Source organism: Pseudorca crassidens, chromosome 18, assembly GCF_039906515.1.
Source record: "Pseudorca crassidens isolate mPseCra1 chromosome 18, mPseCra1.hap1, whole genome shotgun sequence".
Classification (NCBI taxonomy): domain Eukaryota; kingdom Metazoa; phylum Chordata; class Mammalia; order Artiodactyla; family Delphinidae; genus Pseudorca; species Pseudorca crassidens.
The window spans coordinates 57054209-57078603 of NC_090313.1; the positions used below are offsets into that span (position 1 = coordinate 57054209).

The 24395-nt window shown below is 40.6% G+C and overlaps 1 protein-coding gene and 1 long non-coding RNA gene across 9 annotated transcripts in view; one reads left to right on the forward strand and one right to left on the reverse strand.

Moving 5' to 3' along the window:
* The window catches only part of LOC137211480 (uncharacterized), a 114145-nt gene that overhangs the window by 73611 nt on the left and 16139 nt on the right, over positions 1-24395 (forward strand). The window contains exons 2-3 of the long non-coding RNA XR_010937102.1: positions 9594-9719; positions 13997-14088. This is a non-coding gene — a long non-coding RNA (uncharacterized lncRNA). The remainder of the gene's footprint in view (positions 1-9593; positions 9720-13996; positions 14089-24395) is intronic.
* The window catches only part of ENOX1 (ecto-NOX disulfide-thiol exchanger 1), a 604516-nt gene continuing 592680 nt past the window's right edge, over positions 12560-24395 (reverse strand). For all 8 annotated transcript variants that reach the window (XM_067713986.1, XM_067713985.1, XM_067713979.1 and 5 more), the window contains one exon: positions 12560-13541. In XM_067713986.1, coding sequence (XP_067570087.1) covers positions 13410-13541 — 132 coding nt within the window. In that variant the 3' untranslated portion in view covers positions 12560-13409. The remainder of the gene's footprint in view (positions 13542-24395) is intronic.

The following is a 24395-nucleotide window of genomic DNA, read 5'->3' on the forward strand; positions in this document are numbered from 1 at the left end:
CCAGGGCTCAGGCCACTGGTGGGGTGGGGACGACTGCCGAGGGGTCTGAAGTGGTTTTCCACAGACTCTTCACCAGAACATGGAAATAAGGTTGACAAAAAAGTGAATGAAGAGGGCTTCCCTGGTGGCGCAGTGGTTGAGAGTCCGCCTGCCGATGCAGGGGACACGGGTTCGTGCCCCGGTCCGGGAAGATCCCACATGCCACGGAGCGGCTGGGCCCGTGAGCCATGGCCGCTGAGCCTGCGCGTCCGGAGCCTGTGCTCCACAACGGGAGAGGCCACAACAGTGAGAGGCCCGCGTACCGCGAAAAAAGAAAAAAAAAAAAGTGAATGAAGAGAGTATTTGCTGTGGATTATTATGAGGATTAAATGAGGGTGGACCTGCCACACAGTGAACGCTGTATGTTTATTGAATTAATCTAGTATCACAGTCTGTTGATTTGATGTTGTAGGCATAAAAAGATGTCCGTGTATGTACTATTGCGTGAGGAGGGGTGGAGAAAACTGTGGAATGCCCTTCGTAGGGTTCCCAAGTTGTTGTTTCTAGTTTTTCTGAAGGCATGTGGTTGGCGCGGTGGTGAAGGAACGAGCGTGAACATTTGGAGGTAAATAAAGCCACCTTCAAATCCTTGTTGTCCCATCTGTGAGCTTCATGGTCTACAGCAAATGATATTGTCTTCAGGAGACTGCAGACTTTTTCTTTTTTTTTAGTTGAAGTATAGTTAATCTACAATGTTGTGTTAATTTTTGCTATACAGCAAAGTGATTCAGTTATACATATATGTATACATTCTTTTTTAATATTCTTTGCCATTTATCATAGGATACTGAATACAGTTCCCTGTGCTCTACAGTAGGACCTTGTTGTTTATCCATTCCATATACAATAGCTTCCATCTGCTGACCCCAACCTCCCACTCCATCTCTTCCCCCCCCCCCCTTTGGCAGCCACAAGTCCGCGAGTCTGTTTCTGTTCCATAGATAGGTTCATTTGTGTTGTATTTTAGATTTCACATATAAGTGATATCATATGGTATTTGTCTTTCTCTTTCTGACTTCACTCAGTATGACAACCTCTAGGTCCATCCATGTTGCTGCAAATGGCATTATTTCATTCTTTTTTATGGCTGAGTAGTATTCCATTGTGTATATGTACCACATCTTCTTTATCTATTCATCTGTTGATGGACATTTAGGTTGTTTCCATGTTTTGGCTATTGTGAATAGTGCTGCTATGAACATAGGGGTGCGTGTATCTTTTTGAATTATAGTTTTCTCCGGATATATGCCCAGGAGTGGAATTGCTGGATCATATGGTGGTTCTATTTTTAGTTTTCTGAGGAACCTCCGTACTGATTTCCATAGTGGCTTCACCAACTTACATTCCCACCCAAAGCAGGAGGGTTCCCTTTTCTCCACATCCTTTCCAGCATTTGTTATTTGTAGACTTTTTAATGATGACCATTCTGACCAGTGTGAGGTGATACCTCATTGTAGTTTTGATTTGCATTTCTCTAATAATTAGTGATGTTGAGCATCTTTTCATGTGCCTATTGGCCATTTGTATTTCTTCTTTGGAGAAATGTCTATTTAGGTCTTCTGCCCATGTTTCAATTGGGTTGTTTGTTTTTTTGTTATTGAGTTATATGAGCTGTTTGTATATTTTGGAAATTAAGCCCTTGTCAGTCACATTTGCAAATATTTTCTTCCATTCTGTAGGTTGTCTTTTCACCCTTTTTTATGGTTTCCTTTGCTTTGCAAAAGTTTGTAAGTTTGATTAGGTCCCATTTGTTGATTTTTGTTTTTATTTCTATTGCCTTGGGAGACTGACTTAAGAAAACATTGGTATGATTTATATCAGAGAATGTTTTGCCTATGATCTCTTCGAGGAGTTTTATGGTGTCATGTCTTATGTTTAAGTCTTTAAAGCCATTTTGAGTTTATTTTTGTGTACGGTGAGAGGGTGTGTTCTAAACTCATTGATTTACATGCGGCTGTCCAGCTTTCCCAACACCACTTGCTGAAGAGACTGGACTCCAGACTTTTTAAGACCCTCAATTTGACCCTGGCTTGATAGGGGTGGAGGTCTTGGGAAGTATGCTTAGGTGGGTCCACAGAGAATTCACCTTGAGAAGATACATGCTTTAGTGAATCACCCCAGCTGACAGCTGCTGAGAAGCAAGCCTTCTGCATGTGACACCATGTCATGCCACTGGAATCTTCCCCAATGTTGCCACAAAATTTGTCCCAAACTGCTCAAGAATGATGGTTATAGACCTACTGGAGACCTTATAAAGAGCTATAGAACCTCGTGAGTAGAGCAGCAAAAGTAATTGGGGGTAGAGGACAAGCGGAAAACAGAACAGCTGCCTTTGGAAGGTGAAAGGTCTTTCCCGTGAACAGCCGTGAGAAGTCCCAACTACGCACTAGGCTGGGGGATGGAAGGAAGCTCGACACCCCAGGGACACTGCTTGGTGACGGTGGAGGTGGTATCCATTTTTAACAGCAACAATAAAATTGGGATTTTTTTTTCTCATTCTCTTGAGCAGTGTTTCTTAGCCAGTAGAGAGGTTACTCCCCGCCCGGGGACATTTGACAATGTGTGGAGTCGTATTTGATTGTCACGCCTGGGGTAAGGGGTGCTGTTGTCATCCAGTGGCATCTAAGCAGCCCGCAGCGCACAGGACAGCCTCACAACAAAGTATCTGACTCCAATTGTGACTAGTGCGGAGATGGAGAAACCCTGCTGCAGAGGCCCTCCCTGCCCTGCGCGAAGGGGAGGCTCTCCCGAGTGCGTGCTGTCAAGACTGCTGTCAGTAAAAGCACAGGAGGCCCATTGCAGCCTGTAGGAGAACAGGAGACTCAGATGTATCTTGGATGTTTCCTCCAAGACAAAGGATTTCATTCAAGGCCGAGTTTGGTGCTACGCGAGCTGCCACATCAAAACCAGGTATTAGATCGAAGGATTTGAAACCAGTTCACACCTCAGCGTGATGGTGAGGTAAAGCCTAGATGGATTTCAAGACAGAGTAAGAGCTTCCCTGACAAAGTGATCTTGTCTCTGCCATTCATCTGGTGCTTTCTGTAGGGCCTCCTATCGCTCCAGGTTTCATCTCCCCGGTTAGAGGGCAAACTCAGAGCAGCCAAGGGCTACGGGTTCTCCCCTTTTCTGGGCCTCCTGCCATTCCTAACAAAGGGCAAGCCCTCAGGAAAGAAATGTGTAATAAAGGAACGTCACCACCTAGCTCGATGTAGTCCAAAGGGCTGACAACCTAAAAAAAAAAATTAGGACAGGAAGAGGAAAACCATCCTCAGTGATGAATGTTCTAAAATTAGAGTCTGCAGTATTGTATTTCCTCAGAATATTAATGTGCCTTCCCTGTCGTACATCATCGAGATTTCACTGGAACATTAGGAAGGGCAAGGGAAGCGTTTCAGGCTGGAAGGATATTTTGAATATCTTAAGTGATTGAAATAAGCAAATTTCAAAATGAACTTGTTTAATTCAGGACCAGATTAACGACAAGGCAGTAAGTTTTAGGTCATTTGTATGGCGGCAGATTGGGAGCGTCAGAGGCTTCTTGTGTCCTCAAGAGCTGTTCATCAGAATATTTTCCAGATTCTTCGAGTTGCAAGGGAACATAAAGAATGGTGTTTCCAATCTACCCTGCTGAAGAGGTTGTGACCTGTTCAAGAAAACTTAGTGGCAAAGTCAGCACTAAAACCAGTTTCTCAGCTGCTAGACTATCATCCTGTGCTGCGTCACCTGCCACTTGTCATGGTGCCTGATATCCCACCACTGACAGGTAGGGAGATGAAAAGGTGGTAGGTGTTTGGTCAGGCAGAGGTGGGCACGCATCCCAGCTTTGCTGCTCCCTTTCTGTGGGGCTTGGTTAGCTTTCCTGACGCTTGGTTTCTCCTCTGGGCGTAGAGGAAGCGGTAACCACGAGCAGTTTATTCATCTGTGCCACGTAAGTTCCTAGGTCTCCTAAAGCTCTTGATTGTAATGCAGTGATTACAAGTTTTTGTGAGTTTCTTACAGATATGATGAGCCAAAAGCAAAGCCTCCACTTCTTTTAGAGCTAGATCTCTCTCTAGACTTAATTACTGTTATTTGGGCAAGTCAGGTTGCTGTGGGGCAAGGCTCTTAAGATTCCTAGCAGCCCTTTTGTCTAGCTTAGAGGCTCTGCTTGCTTTCTTTCAGAAGTCATAATAAAAGGTCTTAAATGTTGGTTTGAATCCTTGCCCCAGGCATTATTTTACTTTGAGAATCTTTTGCTGACTGAAGAGACTAGAGATAAGAAACAATTCTGTTTTCCAACCAAGAAGTTACGGTCCTTCTATAGTCCCTCTAAACTTGCTTACACACTGGTTGGTTATTTCTTGAACCCTTCTCTTTTCTTACAGGAACCTTATCAATATGTAGGTAGTGAGAGCCACTGATACTTTCAACATTCTGCCTGGAAATGTTATTACTCAAATCCCAAAGTTCAGTAGGTACACTTCCTGTCTTTTGAATTACCAAATGACAATTTTACCGGTCTCTCTCTTTTTTTTTTTTCCTGCTGCTACAATAATCAGTGTTGCTATTTTTCCATCCTTCTATAGCAGTTTTCTCATTACTTTCCCAGACTCTGCCCACTTCTTGGTCTCAAAGCCAATGCCACATGTTTTACTTTTTTGTTATAACAGCACCCTAATTCTAAATCACAATTTCTGTGTTAGTTATCTCTTGCCACAAATAATGCTGCATAACAAGTCACCCCAAAATTCAGTGGCTTAAAACAACCATTTACTTAAGCTCGCAAGTCTGCCAACCAATAAGGCTGGGGACTTCCCTGGTAGCGCACTGGTTAAGAATCCACCTGCCGACGCAGAGGACGCGGGTTCGATCCCTGGTCTGGGAAGATCCCACATGCCACGGAGCAACTCGGCCTGTGCACCACAACTACTGAACCTGCGAGCCACAACTGCTGAGCCCACACGCCTAGAGCCCGTGCTCTGCAACAAGAGAAGCCACCGCAATGAGAAGCCCACACACCGCAACGAAGAGTAGCCCCCGCTCACCGCAACTAGAGAAAGCCCGTGCGCAGCAACAAAGACCCAATGCAGCCAAAAATAATTAATTTTTTAAAAAAACAATTAAGGCTGAATTATACTTCTTGTCTTTGATGTGAGATCAGCTGGCTGTTAGCTGATCTAGGGTGGCCTTGACTCAGGCCACTTGCCTCAATTACTTATATTATTCATCCTCCCATAGGCTAGTCTGATACGTTCTTATAGCCATGTCAGAGTGCAAGAGCGCACAAACCCAGCCTTGCAAGAGGGCAAGCAGGAATTTGCAGGTGCTTGTCAAGCTTCTGCTAACATCTCTTTGGCCCAAAGCAGGTCAAAATGACCAAGTCCAGAGCTGGAGTGGGAGGAGGTTACAGAATTACAGGGAAAGAGGAGTAGATGCAGATTAGCCATCAAATAGGGCTGTTAATAATCTCCATCTGCTATAGGAATTGTTGCTGTAAATGTAAGACTTCCTGGGTTAGAACCTTGCTCCAGGGCCCCCCTGGAACAGGGCTCATTGATGTCCTCACGGGTTAGCTAGCTCAGTTTCCTTCCCTTTTCTGACTCTTTCGTAAATTTTTTGGAACGTTTTCAAACCCACCTACATTTTTTGCCAGTGTCATCTTTTCAGAGTACGTTTCATATATTTATCATCTACAGTGGTTAGTGGCACGTCCTCTTATTTGTCCTAAGTTAATCATCCTCCTGGGAAGAGTGAATACCTGATAGAAATAGAAGGAGAAGAGGGAAGAACCTGAAGGGGCAAAAATGATTACTGAAAGCAGAGATATTTGAGTGTCAGTATAGTTGTTTCTGTGTAAATGTGGCTACATCTGTGTACGTTTGCATTGTGTATGATATACACACGTGTGTACGTGAACATATACATGTCTGTGCACATGTGCATTCGTGCCTGTATATATGCATAGTGGTGGGTGTTCCTTCCCAGTTTATTAAAATATTCCACTATACGTGACCTGATAAATCATGAGACCGTGAGATGGGTACTTACAGGGCAAAGCCTTATGGGAAAAGAAGGAAATAGGAGTCCAAAGGGGGGTTATAAGAACAAAGCAGGAGTTGGGTGCTTCCAGGTTTGAGAAATTTCCAGCGGCAGTAATGAGGATTTCCTCACCCCTTCTCCTCCCATGTTTTTCCTTAAACCTGGATGCTGGAGAAGCATGAGGTAAAAACATCCATGTTGCCTTTCCATAAAGTACATGAAGCAGAGAAGCACAAGATAAATTTTATCCCTTCTCTTCTCCCACCAAAACGTCCCCTCCTTACTGGAGATCGAGGACCAGGGATAACCTACCTGTAGTTCTTTCTCAGTCCCAAGATTGGGATGTTGTTCTGTTTCCCTTGAAATGTTTTATATTTGAAAAAACACACCAGGTTTGTCTTTGCCAAGACTGTCTTCCAGGAGGTCTGGCGTGAGTTCGGAGCTTTACTGATTCTTCATTGATTTCACGAGTCCCTAAAGCCTCCCAGTGAGGCCACAGGAATCTGGAGCTCTTCGGAGGCCTTGCTCTAGATCCACAGTCCGCCAGGCTCTCGGGACTGTGGGAGATTTCCGGTTACGCTGTGTTAAAGCATTTGTTCTTCCAGGGAGGAATCAGGAAGCTGAATCCACTTGATATGTTAGTGATGACCTCTGAGGGGATATACTTTCCACCTGGCAGTGGACTGTGAGGCCAGGAGATTGAAAACGTTTGATAAAACGTCTGCTAAGGTCTATGAACCTAGATGACCTAGTAAGACCCAGATAATGGATAAAATTACAGAAAGACCCTATGAGACAGGTTGTTACTATTATCCCCATTTCAGAGATTTAGTCACTTGGAGTGATTCCAGAAAAATGCTCTTGAATGCCTCACTCTGCTGTCTCTACGACCAGGCAATCTACTCCTTCCATGGCTGAGAGGTTGGAAGCTTCATTTCTCAGCCTGTAGAATCAAGCAGCAATATATAAAATAATGGACTGGAGGTTGGCATAGTCTAGACTTTGCTGTCCTCTGCCACCCACAGTTTGACTGTATACCAGGCCCAGCACCACAAAGCCTTTTCTTTGGCGTACATTGAACCAAAGTTACCGTTACCGGCTCAAGGAACAGATATTGAGGTGCAAAACCCTTCCCAGTTGCTGCACGATGTAACACTTAATGTCTGTTTAATAAACCACCCACAGTGGTGTTCATACATTATCTCTGCCTGAAGACAGTGTTTGACTTGCCAGCCCATAGTTCACATTCTGTATCAAAAAATACTAGAGAAAGCAACCCTCACTTAGGCATAAGCATATTCAAAGGCAAAAGATTTATTTATTGATGAGCGCCTCACCTTGACCAATTTTTAGCTTTTTCCATTCTTCTTGGAAAGAAGAATGCTTTCCAAAAAGAGATTGCTACCAGATGTCGTGGGTTACATGCTCAGATGAAAAGCATATGAAATGGAATATTCCGGTTTCTGATTCAGTCCTATTCTTATCTACACATAGCTCTTCTTACGTGAACCTGACAGTGTTGGGGTTGATATTAAGACAGATTACTTTAGTAAACAAGAAAAAGAGTATTACTCCCTACAGTAGCAAATGAGCTTTATAGAGAAATTCCTTTGTGCAGGGGAAGATATTACAATTTTCAACACACAGTAAATATATTTGCTAGACAAATAAAAAAGCATTTCATTACATGCAATGCACTTTCTGTTGTACATTAACCACTTCTTTGCTTTGTATAGAAAAGCACCATCTTCTACTGTAAAATGTTTGCTATTTATTTGGGGTCTGTTTTTCCCGTGAAGTAAGAACATTCCATTCCATAGCCCTGTACAATACATGTACATTATAAAAGAGGTGACATGTGCATTAGAAACGTCTGAGCTTTAGTGTTTGGGTAGCTGTACAGTTCTGAGAGCAGGCAAACGGAGTTAAAATTTTGGACCCGAACAGCTTATTTTATTAACACAACCAGTCTGTAATTACTAGATTTACTGGAGTCTTTTACTTTGATACGCTCAGCAACTGTAATAGACATGTATGTTCTCTAAAATAATACTGTTGCATGTTCCAGCTACATCTGTAGTTTTTCCTGACAGTGTTTCTTCTGGGTTAAAGAAAACGTAATTAATACTTGACTTAATCCTCGCATACTGTATACCTAGTTGACCATCATTCAAAATGGCAGTTGCCCAGAGCCATATAGTTTCTTCCCAGTTGAATGTATATGACCCTGATTACTGTCTGTTGGAAATATGCGAAATAAGTAAAAAGGGAGCTGTAACAAAGAATTCTGGCTCTAGAGTTACTCCTGGCTGAGGGTCACTGTGATGGTGACTGACTGCCCATTTGACTGTAAGAGTTGTGAGTGTCTTTGCAGGTTAGAGAGTTGCAACTATTCTGCTTATGTTGGTCTTAACGTATTTAATGGACTGTTGAACATATTTAATGGACTATTTGTGGGGGTGATGCTTATGCTTGTCTTATTTTATTCGTATGTTTAGAAACATATGGACTATTTATCCCTAAAGACAGGAACGGGCTAAGAGCAGGGAAAGCACTTGGCTGCTTTGTTTGGGATGATATAGCTAAAGTGCTGTTTCTGAAGAAGCCAATGCCTCAGTCTCCCTGGCTCTGATCTGTGGGCTTTATGCACGCTCTCTTATTTAATCATCACAGCCATCCTCCGACACAGGTGTTCGCAGTACCGTATCATGAATCTGGGACTAGCACCTCACTGGCTTTAAGTAACGAGCTTTAGTCACAAGGCCAGTGAGGGTTAGGGCTGGGACTCAACTCTGACACAGACTGAACGCTCTCCTACATAGTATGAGAAATTGCTAAATGTTTGAAGCCCAGAAATTAAAAAAAAGAAAAAATCCACTAGAAAGCAGAAGAGGGAAATTAGAGTTGGTGGAACTAGAAACAGTATTTTTAATGATCTAATATATAAATACATTCATTATAACTTAACTCTGAAATGTTCATGTTTGGTGTGCTACACATAAAAGTATAGTTTATTCAGATACTAATGACAGGCTGATTGAACATACATGGGAACCTTTTACCATTTTGATATAAAGTGAGCCAAGCTATAAGATTTTAGGAGCCTAACATCTCTTTATTTTCTCAGTTTATGAGGAGAAACTATGAGCATTATGGTAAAATAGTTCTTACGTTTTCAGGATAAAACAGCTTTTATTGAGTGGAACAAATAAACACAGCACCCATTTTTAGAAAAGGGGTTTAAAAAAAAACATCCAAGTAAAACACCCCCAGCCCTTACCAAGAAAAAACAACTTGTCACATACCATATTTGTCGCATGGATGTTTGTTTGAAAGTCTCGTTTTCTACACAATTACTGCCAACATTTTCTACGTTTGTCATTTCTTTTTTATTACCCTCATTGAAAACGAGAGGTTTATCAAGATGGAGACAAACTTCTCTACACTTTCCAATGTTGTTTTTGATGTGGTATTTACTAAAAGTACTTGAGTCCTTTCAAGCATAGACCACTGACTTTTTCTTGCTCCAACAGAAGAGGGATACTTAAGCCAGCTGGAAGAGTTCTCATACAATGGAATATTATTCAGCCTCAGAAAGGAATGAAATTCGGACACGTGCTACAACACGGATGAACCTTGAAGACATTTAGCTAAGTGAAGTAAGTGAGACAGAAGGACAAATACTGTATGTTCCACATGTATGAGAGACCTAGAATAGGCAAATTCAAAGAGACGTAAAGTAGAAGAGAGGTTACCAGGGGGTGAAGGAGGGGGGATGGGGAGTTACTGTTTAATGGGTACCGTAAAATTTGTTGGGGATGATGAGGAAAAGTTATAGAGTGGTGACTGGTTACGTACCATTGTGAATATACTTCATGCCACTGAATTATACAATTACGAATGGTTAAAAGATAAATATTATGTTATACATATTTTTCCAAACAAAGTTTTTTCAAAAAGGCAAGAATGCTGCCGAGGTCTTACAACGGAGGGAAAGAAAGTTCTAGCCTCTATTACTGGACCTAATATCTCAATACGTTCTGATTCAACAAATTCAGAAAATTCCTGTGTGGGCTTTTCTTTCATGCATTGGGTTCATTCAGTCAATAAATACTTAAAAGTCATGGTATGTCGTGTCAGTCTGAGGGACTAGAGGGATGAGTAAGGGAGGTCTCCAGCCTGCAGGACGTGGGAGAGACAGCTGCATTCATAAATGGTTAACGTACAGCATTAGGGCTGCAGTAGAATTATACTGAAGTAGTGGGAACGCAGGAGAGGAGGTTCCTGAGGGGATCAGGGCTTCATAGAAGAGCTAATAATTGACCTGGGTTTGAACTTTAAGAAGGAATTGGGTTGCTTTTTGTATTTCAATATTATGTAGTACATTATCACATTGTCTGTCTTGGAATCTTGGATCTAAAATATTTGCAGCCTTTTCAAATACTTTGTAATTTTTCCTTTTGTGTCTAAGCAAACTAGTCTCTGGAGGCAGGAAAACATCTTGGTTCCTTCTCTGTCCGGCTTTCTAAATATTTATAAGTAAAACCACTTTGAGAAATAATTCAAAGTAAACGAGACATGCTTGGATCCCTCAAAGAACCTGCGGTCTAACGGGGAGATGAGGCAAAGACAGCTGGGCAGTAAATGCCTTAAGAAATAGTCAATGTGGGATGGCCGTGCACAGGCTGGAGAAATGACTTCTGGGGAATGGAGAAAAGCTTCACGGCAGAGGAGGGTGTCTTTGTGTTTTCCTCTTAAGGCTGTGTAGAATTTTGACAACTAGATGTGCGTAAGGTCTTTTCCTTCAGATAGAAAGATATGAGCAAAAGCAGAAAGGCAAAAAATGTTAGCCCTACTCAGGGGAGCAGTGAAAAAGCAAGCCAGAAAGCCCCGTTGGGGCCGGGTTACAAGGATCTCCAAACTTTCAATGCTCTGCTTACTTCTCAGAATCCAAGAACAATGATTTGTTATTGGTAGATTTAGGAGACAAAGGCCAGAGTTTACCCACTTGTACGCACGTGCAGGGGATGGTGGAGCATAAAGGAGAGTAAAAGCGGTGATCCGAAGGCACTGCCTGGGCATGGGCCTCACAGGAGGAGTGGGGATAGACTGAACTAGAAGCGTGATGTAGTGAAAAGAAGAACATGTTTTGGAGTCACTGGGTCCTGGTTTCAAATCCCGTATTCAGAATTTTCTAACTGTGCGAACTGGGCCACATTGTTAGAACTTCTGAGCCTCATTCTCCTTGTGTGACCAATGAGGACAATAATACTATCCTTGTATAGGGTTATCCCGAAGATTAGGGAGGATGGGGTGACAGACATGTGTAGACGGCCCTCAAAGGTACCAAAGTTAGTTCCTTCCCCAGGTGATCTCTAAAGTCCCATCTGAAACCGGAATGTGGGTGAACTAATTTAGAAGTTTTTTTATTTTCCTGCAAAAGTTCTTTTCACAATTGAAGAAGTTAGAAAGTGGTGTCTTTTTGTCAGATCTAAAATAAGGTCGCACCAACTCCTTTTCCTGATCAGAGGTCTACACCTCTGATTAGGTGTATGGTGGTAGTGGGCATTAACGGGTGGTAATGGTAAGGCCTCTAGTATTTCAACATTTAATATGACATTGATATTTAGTCTGAATCCCATAGCTCTGTTGTCACACCTTTTCTGTTACGTGGCTCACATCATATAGACACTTTTGGGAAAATGTCTTTTCCCCATTGAACTATGAGCTCATTGGGGGCGGGAGGGGGTGGGGCCTGTCTTACTCAGCTCCGTATTCATGGGTTTAGCACTGAGCCTGAACATAACATATGTGTAGATATTTCTGGGAGGCATGAATAAGAACCTTAATTTATCAGGGCTCAGTAAAAAGAGCCTGAGGACAATAATGTCCAATAGGGAATTATGAGTGTCTCTTCAGAATTTCAAAGAACATTCACTGTTCAGCTGTCTTCCTAAAAAATGTTTCATTTAAAATTAATCAATATCTTGAATGCTTGTCTTTTTTTAATAATTTTTATGTAAGGAAGCAGGAAGGAGATACAATTTAAAGCCCTAGTCTACTTGTAATTAAAGAAGGGAAGCTCAACTTCTCTCTAAACTGTTGGTCCAAGTGTGAATTCTTTAATTCCTTTTCTAACTTGTATGTATTCCAGAAAACATACAAATAAGTAAATCCAGGAATTAATAATATTAATTGGCTACTTCGTTCCTATGCATGAGGACACAAAACAACGGTAACATTTATGTTGATTACATTTGGATGTCATATCATCTTGGTATTTTCAAATACTATCTATCTGTCTATCCTAGTGCTGTATAATCTCCTTTTCTTAGTACTTTCCACTTTATGATTTTTATATATTCCTGTTTGAAATAACATTTTGTCTCAATGTCACTCATGCATTTATTTAATCATTTACAAATGATGGTCTGTGAGATGGGACTGAATAATGTGCAAAATATTTCTTAAGGAAGAATGAAAATATATCAAAGAACAATTTGCAAAACCAATATGGTAGAAGTCATATTTATTGAAAAAAATTAATATCTTTGCTATAAAATTTGTAACAGGAATATTTACTAAATGTTTATTTTGATGCAGAAACCTGAATTTTATACCAAGTACAAGACAGTAGCACTAGTTTTTCTTTTATTTACATTTTATGAAAATTGTTATGCCGTCCATGTTAAAAGAACTTATGATGGAGAACTGTTACATTAGAAAAATAATATTCTTGGTAAAGCATTCTCAAGGAGTACAATCACATCTTCTGCCTCTTCAATAAGGCAGAAGTCCCTATAACAGCATATAACTTAATTTACAAAATACAGTAACTGTTCAGACACATATTCAAGTTTTCTTTTGGTATGATTTATTTTCCTCACTGTAAAATTACTTTTTTTCTCTCTCTCTCTTTTTTTTTTTTTTACTAAAACAGAAAGACTTTCAGGAAAATGTCATTGAATGATTTCAGCTATAGATTACATATACAACAACTCTGTAGCCTAGCAACAACCATTGCCACACCATCATTAACTTTAAATATTTTACTTGGTGAGCTATTCTCAAACGTAGCATATTTTAAGGTTTTGCCATCATGACCGTGGAATCGTTGGTTTTCATAGCAAACAGATCTGTCACAGTATGAAGCTTTGTTTGTTTTAGGGAACTGGTACACAATTACATTTCCACTCACGAGAGAACGCCACAGATGTAACTGAAGTCCGGCTCTGATGGCCCCATAAAGGTCCTGCGCTGGACCAGCCCCAAACCTCCTGGGCTCACACTGCACAGCCCTGGCTGGGTTCAGGCAGTTTTATATCCAGAGACTCTGCTGCTCTTCACAGTTAGGTAGTTTTAATTCCTTCAAAGGCACACAACTTCCACCTTTTTTCCAGCGTTGCTCCCACGCCTGTGAATTCCTGTTTAAACATGCGTGGCAACCTCATCAAAAGCATTTCGATTTCGTTTGCAGATATCTGTCAGAAAGGAAGAAAAGTCACTTTTGGGAAACAAGGAGGCAGGGGGTTGAGTGAGGACATGCTTTACCAATGAGACAAACACGTACTTTCCTACTAGGCTGTAAAGTAATGTCCTTTATAAAAGGAGCACAAGTGAAAGGGCTGAATGTGATTAGCTTCATCATCTCCTGGGCAGCTGGTGGGAGGGGGGCATGAGACAAGTGGGTGCAAAGTTTCAGGTTCACCCTTCACATGGATGGCTACCTTACTGACAGCAGCATGCCTGAACAGCCCTCCCTAGATAAAGAAGGAGACGGGGCGGGATTTACGATGGCTCAGAGCAAACTGATCACCACTTGGGGAAAGCTACCACTCCTCTGATACGAAGGGCAGTACTTTTACCTAACTTGGTGAGGGCCAGAGGGCATGTCAGTGGATGTCTTGCCACCCTAACTTTCTCTTAACTTTCACAGGGACCAGAAGACCATAAAGGTTTAGGAATAAAAATGAAACCCAGTACCCGCAGCAATAAAAGTCTCAAGGTCCATCCAGTGATACAACCCAGGTAGGTTTTTTAGATGCAGTTTTTTTTCTTCTCCCAACTTTTATTACATATATTTTTACACCAGTAGTTCATTTTTCCTTAAAGAACAAAACAACCACAACCCTTTTACTCCAATGCAGCCATTGCTCTTTTTTTTCTGGGTTTGCATCCTAATCCATGCATATACATAGGGATCTCACACAGCAAGTTGACTGAGATCCTGGAGATGGAGGTCTGACATTTCTGTGTAAATTCCATATCATACTGTTGTTATGATCCAAGTTATTACCAAGATGTTACTACCAAGATGATAGTTTCTCTAAGTCTCAGCAGGTGGGGATGACAACATTTAGTAAGGATGTGTGAAGACTATTGGCTTAGCACAGATTTGGGCACCTAGAAATGTTCAGTGAATAAGATCTCATTATTTTTCATGGTACAATCACTGTATGGATATCATTTTACAGTCTACACTTTACTTCCATTTAACAATTGAGAGAGATCAGGGACTTCCCTTGTGGTCCATTGGTTAAGACTCTGCACTTCCAATGGAGGGGGTGTGGGATCGACCCCGGTCAGGGAACAAGGATCCCACACACATGCCATGTGGCCAAAAAAAAAACAAACAACAACCAATTAAGAGAGACCAAACAGCTGATACCACAAAAATACAAACAATTATATACCAACAAATTGGACAACCTAGAAGAAATGGACAAGTTTCTAGAAACATACAACCCACCAAAACTGAATCAAGAAGAAATAGATATTTCGAACAGACTGATCACTAGAAATGAAATAGAATCTGTAATTTAAAAAGAAAAAAAAAAAGCCTCCCTGCAAATAAAAGGCCAGGACCAGATGGCTTCACTGGGCAATTCTACCAAACATACAAAGAAGAACTTATACTGATCCTTCTCAAACTCTTCCAAAAGATTGAAGAAGGAACACTCCCAAAGTCATTCTGTGAAGCCACCATCACCCTGATACCAAAACCAGACAAAGACAATATAGAAAAAGAAAATTACAGGCCAATATCTTCGATGAATATAGATGCAAAAATTCTCAACAAAATACTAGCAAACTGGGTCAGAAGACTAGATATCTAGGATGGCAAGGTGAGAAGGACTTATCTTGCCATGGCTGGCTTTGAAGACAGAGGCAGGGAGCCACGATTCAAGGAACACAGACAGCTTCTAGAAGCTGGACAAGGACTCCTGCCAGTGTTGCTGAGGCATCCTGCATCACTCAGAATCCCAGTGGTTACCCAGTTGGTGCTGAAGGAAGTTCTGTTATAGATGCACAATTAGACTTCCTTATTGCTACTGTGAAGGGGTTCTGTTGAGCCTGTCGATACGGCACTGGTTTGTAAAAAAAAAAAATCTATCAATCAGTAATTAAGAGTATGTACATCATGAAGATGGCAGAATAGAAGGACCTTGAGCTCACCTCCTGACATGAGCACACCAAAATCACAACTAACTGCTGAACAACCGTTGATAAAAAGACTGGAACCTACCAAAAACGATATTCTAATCCAAAGACATAAAGAAGAAACTCAGCGAGATAGTAGAAGGGGCACACTTGCGAAAAATCAAATCCCATATCCCCTGGGTGGGCGACCCACAAACCGGAGAACAATTATATCGCAGAAGTTCTCCCACAGGAGTGAGAGTTCTGAGCTCCATGTCAGACTCCCCAGCCTGGGGGTCCGGCATTGGGAGGAGGACTTCCCGGAGCATTTGGCTTTGAAGGCCAGTGGGGCTTGAGTGCAGGACATCCACAGGACCAGAGGAAACAGAGACCCCATTCTTGGAGGGCTCACATGACTTCCTGTGTGTACCAAGACCCAGGGCAAAAGCAGTGACTCCACAGGAGCCTGGGTCAGACCTGCCTGCTGGTCTCGGAGGGTCTCCTGGGGAGGCAGGGGGCAGCTGTGGCTCACTGTGGGGACAAGGGCACTGGGGGAAGAGGTACTGGGGAATATTCATTGGCACGAGCTCTCCTGGAGGCTGCCATTTTGGCACCAAGACCTGGCCCCAACCGCCTGTAGGCTTCAGTGCTGGGACACCTCGGGTGAAATGACCAACATGGCGGGAACAGAGCCCCACCCACCAGTGGACAGGCTGCATAAAGACTTCCTGATCCCACAGCCACCTCTAGACATGCCCCTTGACATGGCACTGCCCAGAAGAGGGCCAAGACCCAGCCCCACCCACCACTAGTGGGCAAGCATCAGCCCTTCCCACCATGAAGCCTGCACAAGCCTCTAGGCCAGCCCCACCCGCTAGGGGGCAGACATTAGAAGCAAGAGAACTAGGATCCAGCAGTGTGCGGAACCAAGTCAGCAAACGCGGATCAGAACCTACCCTGGGACCAGCTGGTCCCCTGGCCCTTGGGTGACAAGAAGGGAATGTATTGCTGGGACACATAGGACATCCCCTACAGAGGGCCACTTCTCCAAGGTTAAGAAACATAACTAACTTCCACATACATAAACATACAAATAGAAATTGAGACAAAATGAGATGGCAGAGGAATATGTTTCAGATGAAGGAACAACATAAAACCCCAGAAGAACAACTGAGTGACATGGAGATAGGCAATCTACCCGAGAAAGAATTCAGAATAATGATTGCAAGGATGAGCCAAGAACTCAGGAAAAGAATGGATGCACAGAGTGGGAAGTTACAAGCTTGTTTGTTTGTTTTGCGGTACGCAGGCCTCTCACTCCTGTGGCCTCTCCCGTTGTGGAGCACAGGCCCCAGACGCGCAGGCTCAGCGGCCACGGCCCACAGGCCCAGCCGCTCCGCGGCACGCGGGATCCTCCTGGACCGGGGCACGAACCCGTGCCCCCTGCATCGGCAGGCGGACTCCCAACCACTGCGCCACCAGGGAAGCCCAAGAGAAGTTACAAGTTTTTAATAAAGAGTTAGAAAATGTAAAGAGCAACCAAACAGAGTTGAAGAATACAGTAACTGAAATGAAAAACACTAGAAGGAATCAATAGCAGAATAAATGAAACAGAAGAATGGATAAGTGAGCTGGAAGACACAGTGGTGGAAATCACTGCCACAGAGAATAAAGAAAAAATAATGAAATGAGGACAGTTTAAGAGACCTCTGGGACAGCATCAAATGCACCAACATTCGCATTATAGGGGTCCCAGAAGGAGAAGAGAGAGAGAAGGGGCCTGAGAAGATATCTGAAGCGATAAAAGCTGAAAACTTCCCTAACATGGGAAAGGAAACAGTCACCTAAGTCCAGGAAGAGAGTCTCAGGCATGCCAAGAAACAGTAATCAAATTGACAAAAATTAAAGACAAAGAAAAAATATTAAATTGACAAGAGAAAAGCAACAAATAACATACAAAGGAATCCCCATAAGGTTATCAGCTGATTTTTCAGCAGAAACATTATAGGCCAGAAGGGAGTGGCACAATAGAATTAATGTGATGAAAGGGAAAAACCTACAACCAAGAATACTCTACCCAGCAAGGCTCTCATTCAGATTTGACAGAGGAATCCAAAGCTTTACAGTCAAGCAAACACTAGAAGAATTTAGTACCACCAAAGCAGCTTTACAAGAAATGCTAAAGGAACTTCTCCAGGTGGAAAGGAAAATGCCACAACTAGAAACAAGAAAATTACAAAATGGGAAAGCTCACTGGTAATGGCAAACATACAGTAAAGGTAGGAAATCATCTACACACAAATATGATATCTAAGCTAGTAATCACGAGGAGAGTACAAATGCAGGATATTTGAAACACATTTGGAATTAAGAGATCAGCGACTTAAAACAATTATATGCATATATATAGACTACTATATCAAAACCTCATGGTAACTGCAAACAAAAAAAATCTATAGTAGATACACACATAGAAAAGATAAAGGAGTCCAAACACAACACTAAAGACAGTCATCAAATCACAAGAGAACAAAAGAAGAAAGGAAGAAAAAAGACCTAAGACCTATGTATCAACATACATGTTGATAACTACCATATGTAAATGAATTAAATGTCCCAACCAAAAGACACAGACTGGCTGAATGAATACAAAAACAAGATCTGTATATGAGCTGTCTACAAGAGATCCACTTCTCAGACCTAGAGACACATGCATACTGAAAGTGAGGGGAGGGATAAAAGGTATTCCCAAATGGAAATCAAAAGAAAGCTGGAGTAGCAGTACTCACAGAAGACAAAATAGAGTTTAAAATAAATGCTGTTACAAGAAACAAAGAAGGACACTACACAGGGATCAAGGGATCAATCCAAAAAGAAGATATAACAATTGTAAATATATATGCACCCAACATAGGATCACCTCAATATATAAGGCAAATACTAACAGTCATAAAAAGAGAAATCAACAGTAACAGTGGGGGACTTTTCATCAATGGACAGATCATCCAGACAGAAAGTCAATAAGGAAATACAGGCCTTAAATGACACATCAGACTTGATGGACTTAATTGATATTTATAGACGATTCCATCCAAAAGCATCAGAATACACTTTCTTCTCAAGTGCACATGGAACATTCTCCAGGATTGATCACATGTTGGGCCACAAAGCAAGCCTCGGTAAATTTAAGAAAAACTGAAATCATACCAAGCATCTTTTCCAAGCACAGCACTATGAGATTAGAAATCAACTACATGAAAAAAACCTGCAAAAAACATAAACACATGGAGGCTAAACAAGATGCTACTAAATAACCAATGGATCACTGAAGAAATCAAAGAGGAAAAAAAAAAATACCTAGAGACAAGTGAAAGCAAAAACATTACATTCTACACCCTATGGGATACAGCAAAAAGAATTTTAAGAGGTAAGTTTACAGTGATACAAGCTTATCGCAGGGAACAAAAAAAAAAAATCTCAAATATACAACCTAACCTTACACCTAAAGCAACTAGAGAAGGAGGAACAAACAAAACCCAAAGTTAGTAGAAGGAAAGAAATCATAAAGAACAAACAGAAATAGAGACTAAGAAAACAGTAGAAAAGATCAATGAAACTAAAAGCTGGTTCTTTGAAAAGATAAACAAGATTGATAAACTTTTAGCCAGACTCACTAAGAAAAAAAGAGGGCCCAAATCAATAAAATTAAAAATGAAAAAGGAGAAGTTACAACGAACACCACAGAGATACAGAGGATGAGACTAGTACGAGCAACTATACACCAATAAAATGGACAACCTAGAAGAAATAAACAAATTCTTAGGAAGGTACAATCTCCCAAGACTGAACCAGGAAGAAATGGAAAATATGAACAGACCAATTACCAGTACTGAAATTGAATCAGTGATTAAAAGACTCCCAACAAACAGAAGTCCAGTGCCAGATGGCTTTGCAGGCAAATTCTACCAAACATTTAGAGAAGAGTTAACACCTATCCTTCTGAAACTATTCCAAAGAACTGTAGAGGAAGGAACACTCCCAAACTCAATCTATGAGGCCACCATCACCCTGATACCAAAATCAGACACAGATACCACAAAAAGAGAAAATTACAGGCTAGTATCACTGATGAACATAGACACAAAAATCCTCAACAAAATACTAGCAAACTGACTCTAACAATACGTTAAAAGGATCATACACCATAATCAAGTGGGATTTATCCCAGGGATGCAAGGGGCTTTTCAATATCCACAAATCAATAAGTGTGATACACCATATTAACAAATTGAATACAAACCATATGATCATCTCAACAGATGCAGAAAAAGCTTTTGATAAAAATTCAACACCCATTTATGATAAAAACTCTCCAGAAAGCGGGCACAGAGGAAACATATCTCAAAATAATAAAGGCCACATATGACAAACCCATGGCTAACATCATACTCACTGGTGAAAAGCTAAAAGCATTTCCTCTAAGATCAGGAACAAGACAAGGATGTCCACTCTCGCCATTTTTATTCAACAGAGTTTTGGAAGTCCTAGCCACAGCAGTCAGAGAAGAAAAAGAAATAAAAGACTCCTTTTCCAAATTGGAAAAGAAGTAAAACTTATATTTGCAGATGACATGATACCGTACATAGAAAATCTTACAGACGCTATCAGAAAACTATTTACTAGACCTCATCAATGAATTTGGTAAAGTCTCAGGATATGAAATTAATACACAGAAATCTGTTGCATTTCTATACACTAACAACAAAATATCAGAAAGAGAAATTAAAGAAATAATCCCATTTAGCATCACAGCAAAAAGAATAAAATACCCTGGAATAAACCTACCTAAGGAGCCAAAAGACCTGTACACTGAAAACTGTTAAGCTGCTGATGAAAGAAATTGAAGATGACACAAACAGATTGAAAGATATATTGTGTTCTTGGATTGGAAGGATCAATATTGTCAAAATGACTATACCACCTAAGGCAATCTATAGATTCTATGCAATCCCTATCAAATTACTAATGGCATTTTTCACAGAATTAGAACAAATATTTAAAAATTTTATGGACATACAAAAGACCCCGAATAGCCAAAACAATCTTGAGAAAGAAAAATGGAGTTGGAGGAATCAGGCTCCCTGACTTCAGACTATACTACAAAGCTACAGTCATCAAAACAGTATGGTACTGGCACAAAAACAGAAATATAGATCAATGGAACAGGATAGAAAGCCTGGAAATAAGCCCACACACCTACGGTCAATTAATCTACAACAAAGGAGGCAAGAATATACAATGAAGAGAAGAGTCTTTTTAATAAGAGGTGCTGGGAAAACTGGACAGCTACATGTAAAAAAATGAAATTAGAACATTCTCTAACACCACACACAAAAATAAACTCAAATGGATTAAAGACCTGAATGTACAACTGGATACTATAAAACTCCTAGAGGAAAACATAGGCAGAACACTCTCTGACATAAATTGTAGCAATTTTTTTTTTGATCTCTCTCCTAGAGTAATGGAAATAAAAACAAAAATAAACGGGACCTCATCAAACTTAAAAGCTTTTGCATAGCACAGGAAGCCATATACAAAATGAAAAGACAACCTACAGAATGGGAGAAAATATTTGCAAACAATGCAACTGACAAGGGATTAATCTCCAAAATACACAAACAGCTCATACAACTCAACAACAAAAAATCAACCCAATCAAGAAATGGGTAAAAGATCTAAATAGACATTTTTCCAAAGAAGATATACAGGTGGCCAAAAGACATATGGAACCATACTCAACATTGCTAATTATTAGACAAATGCAACAAAGCTACAATGAGGTACCATTTCACACCAGTCAGAATGATCATCATTAAAAACTCTACAAACGGGCTTCCCTGGTGGTGCAGTGGTTGAGAGTCCACCTGTCAATGCAGGGGACGTGGGTTCAAGCCGTGGTCTGGGAGGATCCCATGTGCCGCGGAGCAACTAAGCCCATGTGCCACAACTACTGAGCCTGTGCTCTAGAGCCCGCAAGCCACAACTACTGAACCTACATGCCACAACCACTGAATCCCACACGCCTAGAGCCTGTGCTCTGCAACAAGAGAAGCCACCGCAATGAGAAGCCTGCGCACCTCAACGAAGAGTAGCCTCTGCTTGCCTCAACTAGAGAAAGCCCACACGCAGCAACGAAGACCCAACTCAGCCAAAAAAAAATTAAATAAATAAATTAAAAACAAACTCTACAAATAACAAATGGTGGAGAGGATGTGGAGAAAAGGGAACCCTCCTACATTGTTGGTGGGAATGTAAGTTGGTACAGCCACTATGGAAAACAGTATGGAGGTCCCTTAAAAAACTAAAAATAGAGCTACCACATGATCCTGCAATCTCACTCCTGGGCATATATCCGAAGAAAACTATAATTTGAAAAGATACATGCACTGCATTTTTCATAGTGGGACTATTTACAGTAGCTAAAACATGGAAGCAACCTAAATGTCCATTGACAGATGAATGGATAAAGAAGATGTGGTATATTTATACAATGGAACATTACTCAGCCATGAAAAAGAATGAAATAATGCCATTTGCAGCAACATGGATGGACTTAGAGATTATCATGCTAAGTGGAGTAAGTCAGACAAAGACAAATATCATATGATATTGCTTATATGAGGAATCAAAAAAATGATACAAATGAACTTATATAAACAACAGATATAGACCCACAGACACAGAAAACAAACTTATGGTTACCAAAGGGGAAGTGTGGGGGAAAGGATAAATTAGGAGTTTGGGATTAACATATACACACTACTATATATAAATAAATAACCAACAAAGACCTACTGTAAAGCACAGGGAACTATACTCAATGTTTTGTAATAACCTATAAGGAAAAAGAATCTGAAAAAGAATAGATATATATCTATGTGTAACTGAGTCACTTTCCTGTACACCTGAAACTAACACAACATTGTAAATCAACTATACTGCAATAAAAAAAATAACAAAAAAGTTATCAAACGAAATTCAGGAACGCATAGAAAAGATCACACCCCATGATCAAGCTGAATTCATCACAGGGTCACAAGAATGGTTCAATACACAAATCAAACAATGTGATACACCACATCAACAAAAGACAAGACAGAAACCACATGATCATCTCAAAAGATGCAGAAAAAGCATTTGATAAAATTCAGTATACGTGGATAAAGAAGATGTGGCACATATATACAATGGAATATTACTCAGCCATAAAAAGAAATGAAATTTGAGTTATTTGTAGTGAGGTGGATGGACCTAGGGTATGTCATACAGAGTGAAGTAAGTCAGAAAGAGAAAAACAAATACCGTATGCTAACACATATATATGGAATCTAAAAAAAAAAAAGGTTCTGAAGAGCCTAGGGTCAGGACAGGAATAAAGATGCAGACGTAGAGAATGGACTTGAGGACATGGGGATGGGGAAGGGTCAGCTGGGACGAAGCGAGAGAGTGGCATGGACATACATACACTACCAAATGTAAAATAGATAGCTAGTGGGAAGCAGCCACATAGCACAGGGAGATCAGCTCGGTGCTCTGTGACCACCTTGAGGGGTGGGATAGGGAGGGTGGGAGGGAGATGCAAGAGAGAGGAGATATGGGGATATATGTACATGTATAGCTGATTCACTTTGTTATAAAGCAGAAACTAACACACTATTGTAAAGCAATTATACTCCAATAAAGATGTTAAAAAATATATATATATATATATGAAGAAAAGAACCTAAATACCTAAAAACTTAATGACAAAAAAATTCAATATCCATTTATGATAAAAACTCTTACCAAAATGGGTATAGAGGGAACATATCTTAACATAATAAAAGCTATTCATGACAAACCCACAGCCAACATAATTCTCAATTGTGAAATGCTGAAAGCCTTCCTGCTCAAATCTGGAACAGGACAAAGATGCCCACTCTCACCACTTCTATTCAACATAGTATTGCAAGTCCTATCCACAGCAGTCAGACAAGTAAAATAAATAAAAGGTATCCAAATTGGAAGAGAAGAAGTAAAATTGTCATTGTATGCAGATGACATGATACTATATATAGAAAAACCTAAAATATCCACACAAAAACTATCAGAACTGATAATTCAGTCAAGTAGCAGAATACAAGATTAACATACAGAAATATGTTGCATTTCTTTACTTTACACTAACAATGAAATATCAGAACGGGAGAGTAAAAAAAAAATCCCTTTAAAAATCACATCAACCCCCGCCCCCCCCCCCCAAAAAAAACCTTAGGAATAAACCGGACTAAGGAGGTGAAAGACTTATGTGCTGAGAATTATAAGACACTGATAAAGGAAACTGAAGACGATTCAAAGAAACAGAAAAATATCCCATGCTCTTGGATTGGAAGAATTAGTACTGTTAAAATGGCCATGCTAACCAAAGCCATCTACAGATTTAATGTGAACCCTATCAAGTTACTCATGACATTTTTCACAGAACTAGAACAAAGAATCCTAAAGTTTATATTGGAACCATAAAAGACCCAGAATTGCCAAAGCAATCCTGAGGAAAAAAGAACAAAGCAGGAGGCATAATACAGACAATACTACAAAGCTACAGTAATCAAAATCATGGTATTGACACAAAAATAGACATATGGATCAATGGAACAGAATAGAGAGCCCAGAAATAAACCCACACACCTACGGTCAATTAATCTTTGACAAAGGAGGCAAGAATCTACAATGGAGGAAAGACAGTCTATTCAGCAAGTGGTGCTGGGAAAGCTGGACAGCCTCATGTAAGTCAACGAAGTTAGAATACTCCCTCACACCATACACAAAAATAAACTGAAAATGGCTTAAAGACTTAAATATTAGACATGACA